The sequence below is a fragment of the Monodelphis domestica genome, chromosome 2, assembly GCF_027887165.1.
Source record: "Monodelphis domestica isolate mMonDom1 chromosome 2, mMonDom1.pri, whole genome shotgun sequence".
NCBI classification, from domain to species: domain Eukaryota; kingdom Metazoa; phylum Chordata; class Mammalia; order Didelphimorphia; family Didelphidae; genus Monodelphis; species Monodelphis domestica.
Genome location: NC_077228.1, coordinates 277,929,486 through 277,952,626, shown reverse-complemented (window position 1 = coordinate 277,952,626; position 23,141 = coordinate 277,929,486). Strand labels below are relative to the sequence as shown.

General features: G+C 37.9%; 2 protein-coding genes across 2 annotated transcripts; one reads left to right on the top strand and one right to left on the bottom strand.

The window, feature by feature from the left end:
* Positions 1-397: 397 nt before the first annotated feature.
* On the bottom strand, positions 398-17,508 carry LOC103104189 (uncharacterized). Its single transcript, XM_056818167.1, has 3 exons — positions 17,047-17,508; positions 12,584-12,745; positions 398-11,908 (listed from the first exon to the last, which is right to left on the bottom strand). The coding sequence occupies exon 3, from the start codon at positions 9,746-9,748 to the stop codon at positions 8,597-8,599; it is 1,152 nt and encodes a 383-aa protein (XP_056674145.1). The 5' UTR covers positions 9,749-11,908; positions 12,584-12,745; positions 17,047-17,508; the 3' UTR covers positions 398-8,596.
* Positions 17,130-21,675, top strand: LOC103104018 (histone-lysine N-methyltransferase SETD1B-like). The gene is made up of 2 exons (XM_007483827.3): positions 17,130-17,560; positions 19,387-21,675. The coding sequence occupies exons 1-2, from the start codon at positions 17,491-17,493 to the stop codon at positions 19,962-19,964; spliced, it is 648 nt and encodes a 215-aa protein (XP_007483889.1). The 5' UTR covers positions 17,130-17,490; the 3' UTR covers positions 19,965-21,675.
* Positions 21,676-23,141: the final 1,466 nt, after the last annotated feature.

The following is a 23,141-nucleotide window of genomic DNA, read 5'->3' as shown; positions in this document are numbered from 1 at the left end:
GTTCTGCATCCTGCACTGGTTTGATTTTCACAATCTCTAGAGAATTTACAAGATTCACTACATACCATGAATCATATATGATATTACAAATTCCTGTTATGTCTTTAAGGACATTTCTAACCACTGCTAATTCAGATTTTTGTGGTGAACTATATTGAGTATTCATAAGCATAACTCAATTCTCCATAACTACACCTGCATGCCATTTAGCCAAGGCATCTATAAAAATATTTACAGTAGAGGGAATAGGGTGCATAGATATAATTTTTGGAAAAATAACCAAAGTTAACTTTACAAATTTCAAAATCTTGTTATTAGGAATATGATTATCAATTTTCCCCATAAAATCCATAAAAGCTATCTGCCATGGTAGAAATTATGCAAATAATGTTTGAACTTGTGGTCCTGTGACATTGGCAGGTTAATTGTACAAGGATCATTGCCTATTAATTGCCTGGATCTTTTCCTAACCTGAATTACTAAACAATACTATCAATTCTAAATAAGTGGTTAGCAATTTTGTTTGCTGATTGGATAAGTGAATCCACTCAATGATGGGCTCATTTTGATATAAAGCTCTAGTTGTTATGTATCTAGTTTTTAGTATAGAGGCTTTAGTATAAAGGTTGAGAAGTGTATATTCTAAATAACTTTGCTTTAGATGATGCTGCTCCAACTTTTTGCAGTTCCCTCTTAGCTTCAGGAGTAAGTGCCCTAAGGTAGAGTACAAAATAAATGCCTCAGTTCCCCTGTAGTTTTCAGGAAAGGTCTAAGCCAATTAATATCACCCATTAATCTTTGAAAGTCATTTAGCATTTTTAAGCAGTCTCTATGAATTTCCTTTTTTTTTTTTTGAGGTTTTATTTCTTGGATATAGTCACTATTGTTTGTAAATACTTATAAGGTGGAACAATCTGGACCTTTTCTGGTGCAATAACAAATTTGCTTTTCCTAAAGCTGCTTCTGCTTCTGACAGTATCTCACACACTATCTCCTTAGATTGAGCTGTTTGAGAATATCATCCAAGTATTGACAAATGAATTGGTTTTGAAATTTTTTTCTGACTGGTGTCAATGCTTGTGCTACAAACTTTTGACACAAAGTGGCACTATTTTTCATTCCCTGTGGTAACAACTGACATTCATATCTCCTCATTGGTTCTTTAAAACTTACTGATGAAACTGAGAATGTAAATCTAGAACAGTTCCCAGGAGACAAAGGTATATGAAAGAAATAATCTTTTAAATCTATTAACTATCCATATCCAATCATTTGGAATAGCTGTAGGAGAAGGGATGCCCTGGCTGTAAAGTTCCCATATTTGCCCTCTGATCATTTGCTTTTCTTAAATCACAGACTAACCTCCATTTACCTGATTTCTTTGGATCAGTAAAAATTGGCCTGTTCCACAGACTGTTCATCTCTTGATTGTGACCTAATTCTAAGTGTTCCTGGACCAATCTATTAACATGTTGAAGATTCTCCTCTGTTATGGGCCACTGATTATTCCAAAGAGGCTTGGATGCCAACTACATTATTGGATCAGTGAATTGAATGGGAGAACTATTCAGAAGCCCTAAGAGAAAATCCTTTTGTATATAGTAGGACATGTAAATAAGGTTAAATTCATCTCAGATAAGATATCCCTTCTGTAATAGAGTGATAATCTGTAATAGAGAGATACTTCTGAGGTTGTCTATTGATCAATACTGGATGACTAATGGATCAAGATTTTACTTACCCTCCACCCTTCACCTCCCTCTTCAAAAGCCTTTCAGCTTTGCCCCTCCCCCCATTTCCCTTCAGTTTCACTCAGTGTGAATTATGAGGTTTAGAGGAAATACTCTCTTCTCTTCCTTTCTCAAGTAAGGAGGTTTATTGGGGAAGACAGGACAAGGATAGAGGATGAGGTGATGAGGTAAGAGGGGTGGGGTTTTCCCCTATTCTCTACAAGGAGTCTTGGTTTGGAGAATATGGTAGAAATGGCAGTTCTGTCACAACTGTGACACAAAGTCTGTCAGGGAGGTATAAGGACAACTTTTTTTCTTTTTGTCTTCTTTTCTTCTCAGTCAGCAAAAGCTTCAGGATCTTCACCATCAGCCACAAGCAGCCAAAACTTAGTTCACAAGCCTCTCCCCCAGCTTCAGAAGCCAAAAGGGATTCAGTTCAGAGCTTCTCAGTCCAGTTCAGCCTGGCTCAGCTACTGGCTTGGCTCCAAATGTCTTTCCCAGGAACATTCCAATGGAACTGTCACTTGACTAATAGCCCTTCTGTACTCAGCTTTCTGTCTTGCATGCATGTAAATTCTCTCTTGCATGCAGTTTCTTTGACAATACCTCCCTTTTTTGTCTTCAAAATGTGCGGATTTTAATGATACTTACCATCCATATATCTCTAACTATTCTTAACTCTATACTATCTTAAACATTCCTTTACCCTCCCAAAATAACAAATCCTAACTTAGCTATTCTGTCTAGTTCTATGCTAAGATTGGGTATAGGAAAATGTTTTAGGTAATAAGGATTTACATGAACATGTTTTTTTTTTACATAATAACACATCATGTAACAATTTTCAAACCATTCCAACAATTTCTATAACATTTTGAATATGGAACTGTCTTATCTCCTAATGTATATAAATTCAACTAAGAAAATTTTCTATCACTAACAATTGCTAACCTAAAATCATAATGCAATCTAACTTCTGTACTTCAGTAGTTCTATATCTGTCTCTACTTTCCGAAGACCTGAACATTCACTAAGCTGTCACTCTTGTTAGTAATTAGAATATTAATAAATTATTATAATATAGTTAGTTTATTAAATTAGTATTTACATGTATACCTAGGTTGTGCCTATATAGATTTACATATGTACATCATATATTGTTCTATATTTCTATGCAAATTCATGCAGATAAGAAAATCTTTTGTCTGAATTTTCCACAGAAATTTTTTATCAGTGTGACTTTGTGTTATGCAGCTATGCTGTACATTGTATACTTACCCATTCCATGAGATATCTTCCATTTCTATGTAGGATGTGCGTGCATGCATATATATGATGATAACATGTATGATGCATTCTTACATATCCTCATGTTCATAAGTCCTAACTTTCAAAGTCCTTTCATGTCCTTTTATGTTGATTGTATAAACTCTGTCTTCATCTTCTGGTCATCATGCCACTGTTGTCAGCTTTCATTCAGTCTTGATTGTAGTCCTGTGTTCTTCAGTTCAGGAACAAACTCAGGAACAATCTGGAACCCAGAACATGCATGTGTGTAAGGTTTATACGTGTGTATGCATGTAAGATTGAAATTTCATGTACATGGAAGTAAGCCGAGTTCTTCATAAATGCTTGTCAGAATTTATCAGTAATTCTTCATGTGTGTAAGTAAGCATTACATGTGTTTATCTTCATGAGTGGAAGTAAATATTACATGTGTTCTTCTTCATGTATGTAAGCTTTACTTGTGTTCCTGTTCATACATGTAAGTAAGCTTTACTTGTGTTCCTGTTCATGCATGTAAGTAAGATTTGCATAGGTACATCTTCATGAGTGGGTATAAGCATAATAGTATTGTGCATAAGTTCTTAGGATTTTGTTATGAATATTGATTCAAGGTTTTTTCTAATCTTTTTGATGTTTGACTTTTTTATATGGTTATTGTAATTATTTCTTGGAGATAGAATTTAGAGAATTATGTATTCATTGAAATAACATTGTTTCTTTCTGTACAATTACTGTGGCTGGCAGAGACTTTATATATAATATAGAGATTTCCTGTGGCTGCTACTCTTTTAAATGCATATTTCTTTTTTGTCTGTGTTGCTGGCTATATATCTTTTTAACTGTATTATTTGCTTCAGGGTTGCTTTCCTGTTTTCATTTTAACATGTGCAAAGCTCTCTTGTCTGTACTTTGGTGATATGTACTTTCATGTGCTTTCTTTGTTTTCATTAGGGACTGCTATTGATTGTTGATTATTTTCCATGGGCTAATCGACATTATGGATGTGATGCAATTTTACATGTGAAGCATGGAACCATGGATCTCTTTGATCAACCTTTATAGATGTTGGGGTTGCCATTACAACCATTGTTAGTCCAATCCATCTTGGTTCTGTAGGGGATTCTCTATTAAAATTCTTGACATATACTTTATCACCTGGTTTTATCTTAATGAAAAATCTGGTGGTATTCTTTGCGCAAGTAAACCCAGTTTCCTTAGTTCTTCAATCATACATTTCATACATTGTATCTGTTTTAAGTATTCATGAAAAACACATTCCCCTTTTAACATGGACAAGTAAGGTGGCTTTACTGTCCTACCATGCCAAAGTGGCTGACCATATAGCATTTCAAATGGTGATATATGCAAATCAGTCCTAGGCCTGGTTCTAATGTTGAACAAAGCAAGAGGCAAAACATCTGTCCATTTTAAGTGTGTTTCTGAACAGAGTTTACCTATTTGTGTCTTTAATTCTTTGTTCATACGCTCGACCTGACCATAACTTTGGGGCCGATAAACTGAATTTTTGCATTAATAGTTGCACTTAATCCCCAAGTTCTTCCAAATTTCTTGTAGAACCCAGGAAGTGAAGTGTGACCCCTTGTCCGAATCTATGGTATTGGGAATGCCATGTCTAGGTATAATCTCCTTGAATAAAAATCTCACTACTGTTACAATATCATTTTTCTTGGACGGACATGCTTCAAACCATCTAATCAGTCTATCTACAATCATCAAAGCATATTTGTATTCCTTGTCTTTAGGCATGTTGATATAATCAATTTGAATACACTGGAAAGGCATATAGCTGAGTGGTCTGCCTCCCAATGCTATGCTCTTAAAATGTCCTTAATTATATCTCCTGCATGTTTCACATGCCTGACAAGTTCTAATGGCATTTGTTGTAATTCCTGGTGCTGTCCAATACCTCCTTATGGTATCCAGAATCCCTTGCACTCCATAATGTCCCTTTGCATTAATTATGGTGCATAGATGTTGATATAGCTTTTTAGGGAGAATAGGTTTACCCCCTTGAGCAATCCAGACACCTTTGATTAGTTTAGTGCCTAGCTGCTCTTTCCATGACTGTATTTCTTCTCCTTTGTAGACTTCAGTGAGATTATGCCTTTTGATCAGAGAGAAATTCAGCACATGATGGGGACTGAACCTTGTAGCATATTTTGATGTTATGTCTGCTCTGTCATTCTCTAGGGATATTCTGTCCTTCCCATGAGTATGTGCCTTACAATGGATAATGGCCACCTCTTTAGGAAAGTCTACAGCTCTTATAATACTTTCTATTAGGTTGCCATATGCAATTGGTTTCCCAGTCAAAGTTTTATACCCTCTGTTTTTCCATATGTATGATGACCAAGGTACAGTGGCAAAAGTGTATAACTCTATTTCTGGATCGATTAGAGATGTATCTTTGTATTAGAGATGTATCATTTGGCTTGTGCATGAGTTCTACTATTTGATCACAATCATGCAATACTTCTCCACCTATTGGCAAATCAGGAATTAAAGTCGCTGAGTTCAATGGTGCACATCAATGAATTGTGATGCTATCATTGCCTAACAGAATGACTTCATACTGGGATATTCTTGCATTGGTGAATGAATGCATATTCTGTGAATGTAAGTTTTTCAATTTGGTGTTAAGAATACACATGCAATTTACATCCCAGTACTATATCATATGACTTCTTGACCATTAGAGCTGTAGCTACTATGCTCCTGAGGCAATGCACCATGCCTTATGCAACCGAGTCAAGTATAGAACTGTAAAACACAATGGCCCTTAGATTTAACCCAAAATTCTATGCTAGCATTCCAGAAGCTTCATGGACATGCAAGTGGAATTCTTTCTTATAATCAGGTATTCCCAAATCTGGAGCTGATACAATAGCTCCTTTCAACTGTGACAAAACATGTAAATATTCTTTGCTTAATTGTAATGGTTCTTTAATGTCCTTCATTGTCAAATCAGTTAAACATTTGGAAATATGAGAATATCCCACTATGTACTGCCTCAAGAAGCCAGCAACCCCTAGAAAAGCTCTAAGTTCTTTCTTAGTTCTAGGGACGCCTAGCTTCTATATGTCTGCTATTCTTTAATTAGAGATTTTCCTGGTGCCCCCCTCCAGGACAAATCCTAAATATTCTACTGTTATAAGGACCACTGAATCTTCTTTTTTGAAACTTTATGTCTCCTCTTATAAAGTTCTATCAATAATTTCTTTGAATCTTCCAAACATGTTTTAGTGTCAAGAGATGCTAGCAGCAAATCATCCACATAGCATATTAATCTGCTATGTTTGAAAGTTATGGTGGCTAGATCTCTTTGCAACAGTTGACAAAATATTGAAGCAGACTCAGAACATCCTAGTATAGCACAACTGAGTTTGTCCCCATTGGAAAGCAAAATATTTTGAGAATCAGGGTGCAATGATATGGTAAAGTAAGCATTGCTCAAGTCTAACATTGTGTACCACCTAGCTTCTGCAGGTATTTGGGTTATATCATTTGGTGATGGTGTGACAGTGTGTCTTTTCCTTATAAAATTATTCATGGTCCTTAAATCCATCACAAATCTCCAGGTAGTAGTGCCATCTTCATTTAGCTTATTCTTTTTAATCGCTAAAATTGGGCTATTGTATTCAGATACCATAGGTCTCAATATGCCTTGTTTAAGCAAACTATTTATGATAGATAGGTATTATCCCTTCTTTTGCTTCTCTACTCAATTTGTATTGTGGTGTCTTAGGTGGTATTCCTACCCTGACCACAATTCTGACAGGAGTAATCGACTTGATCCTACCCACATCATTTTGATGTTTTGCAAACATCCCTTGTGGTATATCTGTTGGTATGCATACATAGATGTTACAACTTGAATTTTTCAGGTTCTTCTTCTAGTTGTTCTAAATATAACAATGGGTAGTGTTTCAGTGAATTCTTGGGTAAATGCAAATAAAATTTCCCAGATTTTTCACATTGTAAAGTTGCTTGAATCTTACACAAAAAATCTCTAGCTAAAAGGTTGTCTGGACATGAGAGAATTAGATCTATGGAGAGAGGACCCAATTTGACCAAAGTGCTTTTGAGATCAGGGACCTGTTATATTTGTCCTGTTGCTCCAGCTACAGAAACCATACCCCCTATGTTGGTATCCCCTGGACATATCTTTAGGACAGATTTTGAAGCACCAGTACCTAAGAGAGCCTTGTAATTTTTCTTTTCCACCTTAATTCATACATATGGTTCTGGCCTGTGTGTAGCTAAAGTATTTATTGCCACCAAATCACTGTTCATTTCCTTGCTACCCTCTGCCAGCTGCATATGTGGCTCAGTTAATTCTTTTTAATTTGATTCATTTCCTATGAAGTCTACCTTTGAGATTATTGGTATTATATCCTCTGCTACATTGGAACATGAATCTAAATCATCGCTGTTATTTATCTCATATAAGTTTATTTGGCTAGATACCCATCTGCCACTTAGAATGTTGGCTTCATTTGAATCCTTGGTTGTTATTCCAGTTACTAAGACTTCCATTCCATCCCTCTTTTCAAATTCAACTGTCATATCACCTCCATTACTTTGAATAGGATTGTTTTCAAATGTAATTTCAGCTCCATTTTCAGTTAATTTTGTCTTATCTAAATCAATCATTGATGGATGGAAGTCCTTAGAGCTTCTGGATTCAAATTAGATGTTTTTTCTAAGGGTACCATTGCCATGTAGCCATTGGACAAATTAACTGAGTTTGGTGGGATGTAATGCAAATTTGTGAATGGTTTCAAAGTATTTTCATCTTTAGCAATAGTAACCTTTAGGGAATTGAAATTATGTCTCTCTGTTTCTCTCACTAACTCTTGCTTGAGTTCTTGTGACTTTTTCTTTCTTTTTCTTTTGCACAATTCAATCCCATTGCCCACTCTACACTGCAGAAACTTCTCTAATATTTTATTTCCTTTGTACCTTTTTCCTGTGTGGTTACCATGCAGCTTTTTTTCTAAATCTCTTATCTCACTTGCTTTTTGAGATGATATTTCCTTAATTTCTTCATCAATTTCTTTTATTTGTCTCTGCCTTTCTCTTGATTTATTGCAATAGCTATCACTCACAGATTCACTTTCTTGCACTGATTTTTCACCATTTCTTATCTTTTGTCTACTATCTTACAGCAGCCTCTTTTCCACTATCTCTTCTATCTCCATGTGTCACACTATATACCTTATAAGCCTGGCTTCATAATTCTTTCCTAACCATGTCTGAGTACTTAGGTTTAGCTCCAGTTTTAATGGCATGTTGCATCTCTTGCAAATCCTTTCCTTGATTTGTGGATTTTAGAGTGCAATGAGAAGAGCAAGTGGACTTTTTGTACCTAGTTTGTGAATTTTGTATGTTCTTGTTGTTAATTTCATGTTTCTTCTTCAAAAAACAATTTTTTAATAAGGTGTCCTCTTTTGTGACAGAAGAAGCATTCCCCAGTTTCTCTCTGCACTGGTTTTGGTTTGTAAGTAAGTTTTGTGTAACTAGATTTTGTATAACTGTGTTCAGTTTCTTGATTTCTTCTATCCTTTTCTTTTAGATTTTTCTCTGTCATTTCTAATTTGTCTCTTAAGTCTTGCATCTGTATCATGCAAGTAACTGGCTGTTTCGTGAAGTTCAATGGGATTGACTGTGTCATACTTAGGGAAATAGTGCTTAAAGAAGTTCTTTAAATGAGGTGTGCAGCCCCTCAAAAACTGCCTCCAGACATGACTTGCAGATTCCTCAGTATTTGTCTCTAGACCTAATATTGATTCTGCCATTTCTGACAGACAATCAATGTATGTGGCAGGATGTTCCCCTTTGTTCTGCTTGATCTTATCAAACTTAGCCCATGCATTTGGCTTTGAACAGCACTGTTTAATTGCTTGGAGCAAGTCTTCTCTGTATTTCCTTAAGTAAGACATGCTAGTGGGGTTTGCAAAGTCTAGATCTTCCCTTTGCTCCACAGTGGGCCAAATAGTAAGGTTACTATCAATCCTGGTCTTTTCTAGGAATTGCCTTTGCTCATGGGGGCTAAACAGTTCTGAGAGAAGAAACTCAACATCCTCAAAATCAGGGTCAAACATCCTAAAAGCACGTTTCAGTTCCTTTTGAGATTTGAAAGATTGTTCTATGTATTTTGGGAAATGTCTTTTTAGGGATTCAAGTTCCTGTGAGGTGAATTGTCTGTGGACTTTAGATGGAAGTACACCAGTTGTACTGGATAGCTTGGTGACCTCCTTCAATGGACAAATATTCTCTGGTTCATTGTCAGGCTTGGTGTCATTGTCACCTTCATTTCCCTTAGGTACACTATCTGCCTGTCCATTGTCTTTATCTCTAATATTATCAAGCCCTTTTTCCTTGATCAAATCCTTAAACAAGTTCTTAATCATGCTTTCCAAGTTGTTATCAATAACCAGTATCTTTTCTGCCTTTAGGGGAATCACAAATCTAAAAATCTTTCTCAAATAGGTTAGAGTCTGTAAAACAGCCATAAAGATCACATAAAGTTGAGCCAGAAGTATTAATTCAATTTGAAAAGGTAAATGCAATATAGACCTGGTTGTGTTGCCTATATCGTTAATAGAGTCAAATATTATGTGGGTCATTTTACTGTAGAGTACGTTGTAGACCCAGAAACAAGCAATAACTGCTATAACCACAACTCCAAAGATAACCTGCTTAAACATGTCTTCTACTTCTCTGCCTTTCTAAGGATTGTGGGGTTCAGTCTGTCTTAGAGGTACCAATTATAATAGATACTGGGGTTTTATAATAAATGGATACTTCTGAGGGTGTATATTGATTCTCTAGATGACTAATGGATCAAAGGTTTTCCTACCCTCCACCCTTCACCTTCATCTTCAAAAGCCTTTCAGCTTCGTCCCTCCCCCCTTTCCCTTCAGTTTCACTCAGTGCGAATTATGAGGTTTAGAGGAAATACTCTCTTCTCTTCCTTTCTCAAGTAAGGAGGTTTATTGGGGAAGACAGGACAAGGATAGAGGATGAGGTAAGAGGGATGGGGTTTTCCCTATTCTCTACAAGAAGCCTTGGTTTGGAGGGTATTAGGGAAATGGCAGATCTGTCACAACTGTGACACAAAGTCTGTCAGGGAGGTATGAGGACAACTATATGTCTTCTTTTCTTCTAACCAGCCAGGTAAATATCAGTCAGTCAGCAAAAGCTTCAGGGTCTTCACCATCAGTCACAATCAGTCAAAACTTAGCTCATAAGCCTCTCCCCCAGCTTCAGAAGCCAAAAGGGATTCAGTTCAGAGCTTCTCAGTCCAGTTCAGCCTGGCTCAGCTGCTGGCTTGGCTCCAACTGTTTCCCAGGAACATTCCAATGGAACTGTCACTTGACTGACAGCCCTTTTGTCCTCAGCTTTCTGTCTTGCATGCATATAAATTCTCTCTTGCATGCATGCTTCTTTGACACTTCTCCATAGGGACTGTGGGATATCTAAAATATATGGCCTAAATGTCCTGTGGTGTCCCTTGTCATCTGACCAAGCTAGTTCCCTAGCTGATTGTCTAATCTTCTCAGGGATCCCAATTCCAATCAATTATTGAGTAGGGTCAATCGTCAGCCAGTGTCTTCACCAATTTTTCACTGAGATGATAGACCTATCAGCTCCAGTATCCAAAATTCCTCCCCAAAACTCATTTCCTGTGTAAAGAGATATTCTTTCCCTAGTAATTTGCTGTGTCCAATATAAATTTGAAGTATCTGGGTTTAAATTTCCTGTCTCACTATTCTTCTACCAAATTATCACTAGGTAATAAAAAATTAAGTAATAATTAAAATAAAATAACTAGTAATAAAATTAACTGAGCCAGCTTCATTCCTTTTTATATAGAGATGTTAAGTGCTCTGGCTAATATCTTTATCTTTCCTGTATACTCCTTATCAATTCCTTCCTAACATAAGACCAATGATATTATTCAGCATCAGGCCCTGTGAGCTCATGGGAATCTTACTTGCTCTGATTTCAGATGTTAATACAAGGGTTAATGCTGCGTGTAATGCAATTCTTTTGTCTGTTCTGCCTGCCTGTATCAGGTCAGAAATCCTGGTTGTATTAAAAAACCTGGGAGATAGAGCTGTATTATCCAGTATTTTTACAGGGCCTGAGACAGGCCCAACATCCCATTTCCTGCCATCTCAGGCATTAATTTTGAATGACTTTGAGAAGCCCAATGCCTTGCTTTCCTGAATTTTGGACATATTTCCAGGTGGCTGCTTTTGCTGCAAGGTAGAGCACATCCTTTGAAAATACCCGCTTTTCCACAAGCAAAACAATTTCCCTAGGGCCTACTTACTTCAGCTGCAATCATATTCTTGTCCTGGCATGCCCCTAAAAATCTGTTATCATGCCCATGGCCTGTATGGGGGCAAGAGCTTTAGAGCCTCAGTGTTAACATTCTGGTAAACAAATTGACAAAGAAGAATATCGGTCAGGCCATTGTGTGTTATTTGATGTTTAGTAGCTTTTGTTACTCTATCTACAAACTCAGGATGTGATTCTGAAGCTCCTTGTATTACTTCTGTGAAGGAATTTGCCAAACCCTCAGGAAGAGTTTTACTACACTCTCTTGGGCAGCTAAGGCTATCTGCCAAAGTTTGCTCTATATTCCAATTGCTTGTCAATAGGATCAAATTCACCTGTACCTGTTAGCTCTTCATAGTTGATGTCCACATTTGTCCTCTGATTAGCTTTCAATTGTTCTCCATCCAAGTCCTGAAACTTCAATTTCCATATCAAATGATGAGCCCCATTTAGCGGTCATTGAACAAATCCATCCCAATCTTCCAGGGTCAAGAACTGCTGACTGGTAGTTTCTAATAGCCCTATGGTGAAAGAGGCAGTAATTCCATTCTGTACCATGCTATCTCTAAGTGCCTTCAGAGTCTTATGGCTAAAACTTATGGACTTTGAGGATCCTCCCTAATCACAACCCAGTAGGCCAATACTTCTGTCCTCTCTTCCAGAGGCATGCTAGCTAGAGTCTATTGTACTGTAACCTTCTTAAAAGTAGTGGGAGGAGGTGGAAGTGCAAGCCAAATATTAGAGGAGTGGCCAGAGGTAGGCTCCAAAGATGGCAAGGGAAGAGAGGGAGAAAGAGAAGATGTTGCAGTAGAAGGCAGTGGTGTTGCAAGAAGTAAAGTATGCGTGTTTTCGGGGATGTCTAGCAAAAGAAGCAGATTTTTGCAGAATGTCTCCTAATGGCAAATATATTAATGCAATTCTAACAAGGTTCCAAGGATGCCAGATCTCTGATGGGATTGTCTTTCCCTGTCCTTGGGCATATTTAAAATATTTGCCTATCAGTTCCCATTCCTTTAAGTCCAAAACTCCTTGCTATGGGAAATGAGTATAACATTGTAAAATAACCTTTTATCAAGCCCTACAGCGTAGATTCTGAAATCTTAGCTCTCTGTCACATAAGTAAGCATTGTAATAAATATAACACTCATGAGAAGAAAACCTTTGGCCCATCGTTTTAAAAAGAACTGGCAGCTCACCTGAGCAGCTACTCCTCCGAGGTTTGTCAGCTCAGTTCCTCTCATGGTCCTTAGACCACACTAGTCCTTCTCCATCCCCAAATATCCAGGTGAGCGCCAAACTTGTTGAATCCTGCCTCAACAAGTCATGCGTGCATTCTACAGACCTAGAAGGGACTCCTTCTGTGCAAATTAAGACACAGAGACAGAGAGTGGAATCAGTCAAAAGCCAAAAAGATTCCAAAAAAGAGTGGCTTAGAGGGTTTATTTAAATGCAAATACATCAGAGTTCAGTGAGCCTTCAAAACAAAGGAGACACCAAATGTTTTTTACATAAGCTTACAAGTTCACTCACAAAAAGTAAGACAGGTGACAAAAGGAGGTTGCTACCTCAGCTTGTAAGGAGCTTCCTTCCTACAGAAGCTGTCTGATTTGTATCAGATATGTTTCTTGACACTCAAGATTTCTATTCTACTTAATCAGATAACAGAATTAAACTTTTATGATCTCTAAGAACTTTTCAGTCTGCCTGTCACATTTTCACCATATGAAGTCCCAAGCTACTTGCCATCTCTCAAAGGTTAAGGGAAGTTCACCTCCATAGCCAGATAATTTCAAACCCAAGCCAATTCCTCTGATTGAAGGATTCAGTATAAATCAATCATATGAATTATTAAAAATATAGACATAAGACTGACCCAAGAACTACTTGTTCATTGGAATTAGCTTTTGAATACATATTTATCATTCCTATGACTTATGTCTGAACTCCTGGATCAAAGGGCAGAGAGTCTTTTATCACCCTTTGGGCATAGTTCCAAATTGCCCTCCAGAATGGTTGGATCAGTTCACAACTCCACCAGCAATGCATTAATGTCCCAACTTTGCCACATCCCCTCCAGCATTCATTACTTTCCTTTGCTGTCATGTTGGCCAATCTGCTAGGTGTGAGGTGATAGTTCAGAGTTGTTTTGATTTGCATCTAATAAGGAGGATGAAGATAAACATGATTATTCAGATTATACAAATGAGGCTGAGCAAAGCAATCATCTCCCTTTTAAAGTAACTTTATATCCTCAGGCCATCTTTTAATAACTCAGGCATTAATTCAGGATGATTGCATTTATTCTAAGACAAAAGGTAAGATTTTTTTTAATGAATGTACCTAGAAGATAGGAACAAAGTATACTCAAAACACACTTCTATTTCCTAGTTCCCTTCAACCAATGATTAGAATAATCATAATATAGCAGAGCAAAAAGGAAAGAGTGCTGGTTGCTGGTTAGAGTCAAGAGAACCAGAATTCAGATCCTCACTCTGTCTTACTATTTCATTTACACTCTTCTTTAATCATATTATCTTAGCTACCTGAAGCAAGTCACTTTCCTCTACGGGCCTCAGTTTCTTTGGCTATAGAATGAGGGTCAAGGGATCAAACTAGTTGGCCCCTGATGTCCTTAAATAGCTCCAACCCTATGATTCTATAAATGATAAACAGTTGAATTAAGTTGAAAAAACTAGGTGAAACTCATATTTTTAAATTACCTCACAATTTTTGGAGGTTTTGGATGCAGCAGAATTGGCTTTGTTGTCTTCTTCCTAGTTTGAGTCTACCCTGCCACCAAAATAACTTTCTACGTGTAGTTTGTGTTTTTTTTTTTGTTATTAGCTCATTTTTCTCATTTCTTTTAAAGTTTTTTTGTTTTAAAATTCATTTAAAGTTGGGCTTTGTAGCTATGGTGAAAGTAGCATTATTCAAGCTTCAGGTTCTTTGTGCAGCTGCCTTCAGTATTGGCAATGGGGCTCTATCTGCTTTCAATTCTTTTAAAGGTGGTATGATGTAAAGAGAGCTATATTTATTACTCTCCCTGCCTACGCTCTGGTCTGTGAGTAACTCCAAGCACATTTTTACCCCTTGGAATTGTGACCAATGTCCCCTGCTCCCCTGTGACTACAAAAACTATAATACATATAATAATATATGCTGCTGCTCTTCCTCACCCAGCAATTGCTCCCCAGGACTAAGACATGGTTCTGTGTATAGGCAATACAACAAGAGTCTTGCACCCAGAGCTAGCAAAGGGACCTCTGTAATCTTCTTCTGAGCAGTTGTCCAACTTCCCCCCTTACCATCTGTACCTTTGCTGCTGCTTCAGTTGCACCTAAGGCCTGTTGCTTCCATGTGACCTGCCAACACACCCTGCACTCTACCTTTACCCTGGTGCCCAAGATTCCTCATGCTGGCCTTCAAAGTTATTTTAGGCTGAAAAATTATTTCACCTTGACTTTTCATGGGTTATACTGCTCCAAAATTCATTTTGAAGCATTATATCATTGCTTTTTGGAAGGAATTTGGTAGGAATCAGATGGGTCTCTGCCATCTTGATGGATGGTGAGTGGATGACAGATCCATTCCTGTCATTACTATCCTAAGCAAGCCTCTAGGACTTTTCTGTAAATATGTATATTCCCAGGACTTAGCACAATTATAGGCACAGAGTAGAGATGTAATAAATGCTTTTTTTTTTAAAAATGGTTGACTTTTACTACAAAATATTGGAAATATTTTAATTTTATTATTATAAATGTTTGTAATTATTGTTTGCATCAGACTATATTAAGGAAGAAAAGAAGAATAAAGAGCTGGATGGTTTTAGGAAAGATAGTTATGTGTATGCATGCATTTATATATGTATACACACACATATAAAACTAAGAACTAACATTTAACATAGTCAGGGTACACTATAATCCTTTCCAATAAAATCAGTAGTAAACAAAAATGGATAGTATTACCATAAGTCTACTTGGCATAGTTCTAGAAAAGTCAACTATAACAATAAGACAAGAAAACAAAACTGAGAAAATAAGCATAGGAAAGAAAAAACAATGATATCGTTTTTCTGTAGGTGGTATAATTATGTACTTAAAGGAGTCTAGATAGTCAACTAAAATAAAATGAAGTGAAATGCCAACTTCATCAAAGTTGCAGAATATAAAATAAATCCACACAAAGTCTCACCATTTCTGTGTGATATCAATAAAGTTCAGGGAGAGGTAGATAGAAAATTCTATTCAAAATAACTAGAAAATATATGATACTTGTGAGTTTACCTACCAAGACATATATAGATATATAAACAACTACAAACCATTGTTTATAGAGTTAACTAATTGAAGAAATAATCATCATTCATGGATATAGGCTAAACAGTATAATCAAAATTAAATTAAAATACAACTAAAATTATTTTAATCAAAGCCATACCAAATCAACTTCCAAAGAATTGCTTTATAAAACTATTGATATCTTTGGATCATGGATAAGTAGGCAGTGGCATCTTCTCTTCACTATCCCTCATACTAACTTCATTGCTTCTCTTTCTGAACCTTAGTATTTTAGTAACAAGGCAGCTTGTGGGGTGCTGATGAATTGCTTGTACAGCAAATCTCTTTGGCTTTAGTGCCAGCCCAGAGAGAATGAGGTCCAGAAAAATAAATAATGGGAAATAAAGCAATCCAAGTAGATTTTAAAGCTGGAAGTTACCTTTAAAAATAAACTAAATCCATTCTCCTCAAATTACAGAATAAAGAGGACAAAGGTGAGTAATTTGGTTGGCCCACTACCCTTTGGGACGTTGGTCTCCTTTCTATTTCTTCCCTATCCATCTTGTACTCTATCACCATGGGCAAGCCTGATCATATGCTACCTGCAGCTTAAATGCCATCAAAATTTCTTTCCTCAGCAGACAAACACAGGTCATAGAAGCCACCAAAACTGAAATTAAGTTGTTTTTTGTCTGTTTGTTTGTTTTAATTAAGAAATAAAGATTGACAAATCTAAGTCTGGATGTCCTTCTTGACAAGATAATTAAATGGAGGAGAGTAGTTCAGCAAATAGAACTGAGACAAATTTAGCACCCATATTATCTTCCCTCTCTGATGGAGGAAAAAGCAAGATTCATATTTACCTTCTTCAGCCAAGTGATGGCCAGATTTGTTTAATGACTGCATCAACAGAACAATTTAGGCCTCTCAGAGATTTACCTAAGAGGTTAAGTGTCTTGCTCAGGGTCACACAGAGAATGTGTCCCAGGACCTCTAATCCCAATCCTAGCTGTCTCTCAGAAGTGGCAATATAAATAAAACACATACATTTATGTGAAAGTTACTCTAAGGCATAAAAAAGTAGGGAGTGCATCTTATTACATCAGTAGCTTTCAGATGTATTTTGAGTCTGAAATCTCACTTTTTAGACTTACAACCCATGTGATTTTGGGTGAATTCCTTAGTCTCCCTTGATTTCAGTTTCCTCATCTATAATAAGATGGTATGTGAAATCATTTCCAGCTCTAAAACTATAATCTCTCTAAAACATTATATAAAATTTGTTAATCTCATGAATTGGTGAGTAATCTTGTGAATAATGGTATGTGAGGTCAATCCATACAGAGGCTGATGTGTTTACCTCTCAATAATCTTACCCTTCTTTGGAGTTAGGCTTTTCCCCCAAAATCATATTATTTAGAAGTTTTTTTGGCCTAAATGCAGCTATGGTCTGGGACTGATAAGAATTGTGTCCATGGGACAGGATTGTTGGGGAAATCATCATTCTATCAAGGATAAATATGAGAGTTCTGCAGTTGCTATGCTTGTAGTTAATGTGGGAGTGTAGAACCTTCCTACGTCACTGATGAGGTCATAGCATTCTGCAGGCTTCCCAGAGCTCATTCTGGTCCAGCAGTTCCACAGAGTGGAGTGATCTCTGAGAGTTACTGTCTGGATCCATCCTTCTCTGGAAGGTTGGAGTGGCTTCAGTTGAAGTGCAATTATTCAATGTTGGCTCCCTAAGGAGCTGACTTCCTTAGGAACTGAGACAAGGGGACCTGGGTGAGGGATATCTCTATCCCACCCTATGGTCCCTCACTATGAAACATCAACATGAGGAGGACCTGCCTGATCTTAAGGCTAATAGCCAAGTCTCACAGAACCTAGAAGGTAAGGGCTGGGATTTTTTCCAGGGAAAAGGATGGATCAGGAAGGAAGACTGTAACAGAGTTAGTCCTTCCCTAGGCAAACAGGAGGAAATGGGAATATTATAAATATTGAAGGAAGGACACTAATGGTGAGTTAAAAGAAGATGTATTCTGGTGAGAAGCAAGGAAGATAAATTTGGGGTTCTTACTCCTGACATAATGAGAGTATCAAACAAGGTGGACATCACAAGGAATCAACAAATATCTCAATTCCTGCCCTCTAAGGGCTTATATTCAACAGGAATAGACAATCAAGTTTAGAGAAGCTTAATACAGAAGCTTATAAACACAAGGATAGTACTTTGTATAGTTGTCTCTCTTCTCCTTATTCCTTTTTCCAAAGTTGGATGCTTTCTGACTAGGACCAACAGGAAGGAGAATGAGTAAAATTCAAAGTTCAGGAAAACTAGACCTCATTTTGAAAATGAGGAAACTGAGGCATAGAGAAATTCAGTAGTGTTGAACAGAGGAGTATGTGCCAAAAAAGTGATTCTCTCTGATTCTATAGTTGGGGTACTGAACTATGACAAACCCATCTTGTCTTTAAGCTGAATGACTCTTTGCCTGGGGCTAGCAGGTGAGATCAGATTTTCCAGGTTACCGGCACCTGGCAACACTCAGCAAGAGTGATTGATCAATGATCCCCATGGGAGAGGAAAGTTAACAAGGAGCTTGAAAGGTTGGGAAGAAGTGATGTCAGCACCATATCCAAAAGTTCACAGGAAGTGACTATTCAATTTCATCCATTATGTGTAAGGTATTAGCATTGTCCCTTATGACTCTGGGTTTATTGAGACTTGAACCTTCTTTTTTGAACCACATGTAGGGCACACAGGTCAGTGCAAGTGATAAAATACTTTAAATTTGCTGTTTAAAAATAATTTAATTTGGGGACAACTAGGTTGCTCAGCAAATAGAGAGCCAGTCCTGGAGATGTGAGATCCTGAATTCAAATCTAGTCTTAGATACTTTCTGGTTGTGTGACCCTGGATAAATCACCATTGCCTAGCCCTTATCACTCTTCTGCCTTGGAAGCAATAATTTGCATTGACTCTGACAGAAGGTAAAGATTTTTAAAAATAAAAATATGGATATGAAATTATGTACGATGCCAGATGCTTTCAATATATTCTGAACATCTTTCTCTTTTAAAATCTGTATGGAGGATATGTTCAGAAGTGCACCTGAAATAAAAACAAAAAGCATAAGATAAACTTTAAAAAGGGGGAGGGGGAACTGAGGGTTTAATATGAGAGCCAGCATTCCCAATCCTTGGGGTGGGGAGTGGCAGTCCAAGCAATCTACCTCTAATTTCTCTGCAAAAATCCCATTTGGGAAGACCCCAGCAAGGTGATGCCATGACACAACCCTCACATCTTTCTTATGTGCCTCCACCTAAGAGTGTGCCTCAGATTTGTTGCTATTAGCAAAGCATCTGATCTTAGACATCCTAGTCTCCCTTCTCTTCAGTCAGAACAAGCCCTGATGGGTTGAAGGAAGTGGGAGGATTTAGAATGGAGCAGACCCCAGAACTTCCAAGCCCTAAAGACCAAAGAAAGCCCTGCTAAACCTCAGGTAAGGGACCTGTGGACAAGACAGAGCAGTGGATAGAGTAGTCCCATCAAAGGAACTTTCTTTAGGGATAAACTCCAAAAATAGAACCCTGGATTAACTTTTGGCCCCTTTCACCAACAATTCTTGATCCACTAAGGAAGGAGGTAATTGACCCTGACTGGGAAAGGTCTACTGATAAGATTAAATTGAGAGCTTCTTCATTTCATTTCTCAGAGTCTATAAATGCAGTAGAAGATCTAGTCCAGCCTGGACCAAATGAAGAGAGGCAAGAGGAGGAAACAGAGGCTTCTTCTCCATCAATTTGTTCCCCACATTCCTCTTCCTCCTCCTCTTCTTACTACACCTGTGTCACCTCACTCTCTGACAGTGAAGAGTCAGTCAGTTCCAGCTACTACTATGTAGAAACGATCACAGCTGAGATCACTGCACAGGAGCCAGATGCCAAATTGGAGCCAATTCCAAAGAGGTCTAGGTTGTACAGCATGGAGGCATGGGAGGGGAGTATACTAGATTCTTCTCACCAGAATGTATCCTCCTCAGACCTACTCATAGGCAAAGAGAATGCTCTAGAAGGAACCAGCAAAGAAATACAAGAGGAGGAGACAGATGCTTCTTCATCATCATTTTATTCTCCATTTTCCTCTTCCTCCTCCTCTTCTTACTATTCCTTTGACTATTCACTCTCTGACAGTGAAGAGGAAGCGCCAGTCAGTCCCAGCTACCACTATGTAGAAACTATCACAGCTGAGATCACTGAATGGGAGCAGGATGCCAAATTGGAGCCAATTTAAGAGGCCTTGGTTGTACAGCATGGAGGCACTGGAGGGGAGTTTACTAGAGTCTTTTTGCCAGAATGTATTCTCCTGGGACCTACTCAAAGCCAAATAGACTACTCTGGAAGGAAACAGCAAATAAATATAAAAGGAAAAAGCAAGAACCACGAGGGACACTGAAAAAAAAAGACCAGAGCCTCCCAACTTGAAGAGTCCTACAGAAAGTTCCTACTGCTGCCTGACCTGCTTCAGTATTTTCCTTACTCACAGGGCTCAGGAAGCACACAGACAGCATGAGGTCAGAGAGAATTTCAACTGCAGTATTTTATTCAACCAATACAAGAGAGGAGAATCATCCTGAAGAATGGAGGCCAGATCTTAGTAGACTAGGAAACTCCACCTAGGCATCAAGAATACCAGGGTCAAAGTCAGAATAAATGCCATCAAGGAGAGGGATTGGGTGAAGATTCATTGCTGAAGAGTCAGCACACTGGAAGTCTCCCCTGTGGTCCTTTCAAAATAAAATAAACAAGTGAACTTTGTATGCCCCATTTTGTGAGGCTATGGATTATACATCAGGGCACCATACCCAGTTGAATCATTTTATTTTAAATTTCTTGCCAAGAATTGGATGAAACACCTCCAGGACCAAAAGTTCTCCATCTCTAACATCTATTGCTCTCACCCAAGAAAACTGAAAAAGCCCTGTAGACCAGAACAACACAGAATGCATTTAAGTCCAAGAGAAAGACAGAGGAGAAAAGAGAGGAAAAGGGAGGGAACCTTTTTAAGGAAGAACATAGAGACTACAGCAGTGTGAAAATATCCCACTCCTGCATTTCCACAATTGCCTCTACAGAATCATAGGGCCATGGGCCATAAATCTAGAACTTAAAAGCATGTTAGAGACCCTCTATTCCAACTGATAGGGGCTGACAATGGGAAGTGAAGTGTAGTAATAGAGTTGGGACCCTCACACTCTGAAATCTTGCATTTCTCACCAGTTAGCACTAGTTAAACACCAACTGCAAAACCTGTAGTTGTTACATTAGTCAAGCATGAATTGTAGATTGAACAGTTGCTCATTCTGCACCAAATCTGTAATTCTATACTGGTCATTAGCTTTGTGCCTACTCTGTTTTATTAATTGCTCTATATTTACTTTATTATTAATTCTTTTATTATTATTATTAATCATATTGTTCTATATTTAATTCAGAATGGTAAGGTATAATTAATTACCTATTGTGGTCCTCCACCCTATATTCTTATTCCAGAAGGGCAGTGAGACCTCTCCCACCTTGACAAATTATGGCAAGATGGACAGTGAGGGAACATGGGATACTGGGGACTCTGGCATTACAGAAGAATCCCCAAACCTGTGCATGCTTATTCCCTATGATATGTGTCAACCCCCAAAACACAACTCCATCTGAATTTGGCCCTGTCCATTTTCCAGGGTTTTAAGGAAAGGTGAAGATTTCTCTGGAATGGGAGATGACTAGCCCCCAGACCCTAATAAATATGCCAACCCACAGAGTGCAGAAGCTATCATCTACAGTAAAAGCTGACACTCCACAGCTGGAGCTGCTACTCCATATATAGAGCTGCTATTCCATTAGCTCTAGCCTTATCTATCAGCCCTCAGGCCACCTCATGGCCCCCAGATTATTCCACCAAGCTAGCATATCACCTTAAATTTCTTCAAATAAAATTCTTCTGGATTGAATGGAGTTTGAGCCTTACATTCTTGAGGCGAGATTCTGCCACAGATTTGGGTATGTTTCTCCCATGACACAAACCCCTCATTTTACAGATGAGGAAACTGAGATCCAAGGAAATTCAGTCACTTACCAAAGTTTACACAGGTAATAAAAGAGGCAAGATCTGAGCTCAAATCTCTTCATTCCAAAGGGTATACCATATCCCAGGGTCCACGGAAAATTACTAATCAACAGTATCCAGTAAGTCTTTTTTTTAATCCTTGCTTTCTCTTAGAATCAAGTATTGGTTCCAAGTTAAAAGAGTGGATAAGAGCTAGGCAATGGGGGTGAAGTGACTTGCCAAGAGTCCTACACCTAGGAAGTGTTAGAGGTCAAATTTGAACCCAGGACCTACTATCTCCAAGCCTGGCTCTCTATTCACTGATCCACCTAACTTTCCCCATCAATTAAGTCTTAGGGGTCATTGCCATACTTCATGACTCTGGATTTATATAAATTTGGAGCTTCTGTCTTGACCAAAGATAAGGGCATGCAAGTCAGTCCAAGTGATGGAATAATTTTTAAAATTTGCTTTTTAAAAAGGATTTAGTTACTAAGTTTAAATAGTCCCTGCAACAAAGAAAGAGATGAGGAACCCAGAAAGGTATAAGGATTTACTCGATTGCTTAGATAACAGACATAGAACTAGATCCCACATCTCTTGACTCTCATCCTATTGCTCATACTCAATCCCATACCCATTTGTGAGTCCCTCCCTTCCCCAGGGTTTATATTTCAGACAAACATTCAAGAATTAATGCGTAACAATTGCTTTTCAACACAGAAATTAGACAGAGGGAGAAGAACCTTAGAAGGAAGGCCAAGGAAGAAAGCAGATGAGAGGAAAGTGTTGCCACCCATTCCTGAAAAACCAGTAAGTCCTGAAGGGAAAGTCACCTTGGGAATGTTTCTAAGACAGGCAACTATGCCAGACTGAGGCAAGCCTGGCCATGTCCTCCTAGCACTGATGAATGTGTTGGATGTGAAAATTTTTCTCACAAACCTTTAGCAATATAGTATGTATAGAACTTGGCTTCCCTCATGGAATTTCTCTGACTCTCTCCTAAAATTTCACTCATCTAGTCTGAGCTACTATTTCCATTAGTAGAATTAGATGGTGAAAGTCTGGGAATCCATAGATATTCAAACCTCCTATTTTCTGGAGAGGACAAGGACTCTTTTTGCTCTTTTTGGTGAAGTCTGAATTTGACCACTCACAGGTTTCTATTTTACAATTTATTTTCATTGTGCCCAGACACTAGAAGATCCCAGCTAAGTTGACACTGATCTACAGCAATAAACAGTCTGAAAAGCCAGAATTTCCTAGAAACAAAGGAAAATTGGAGCCAATTTTAGAAGAAGCAGGAAGAACAAAAAACTTTCCTCCTTCCACAGGAAACTGTTCAGATCTGCCTTGAGAAACCCTTAGAAA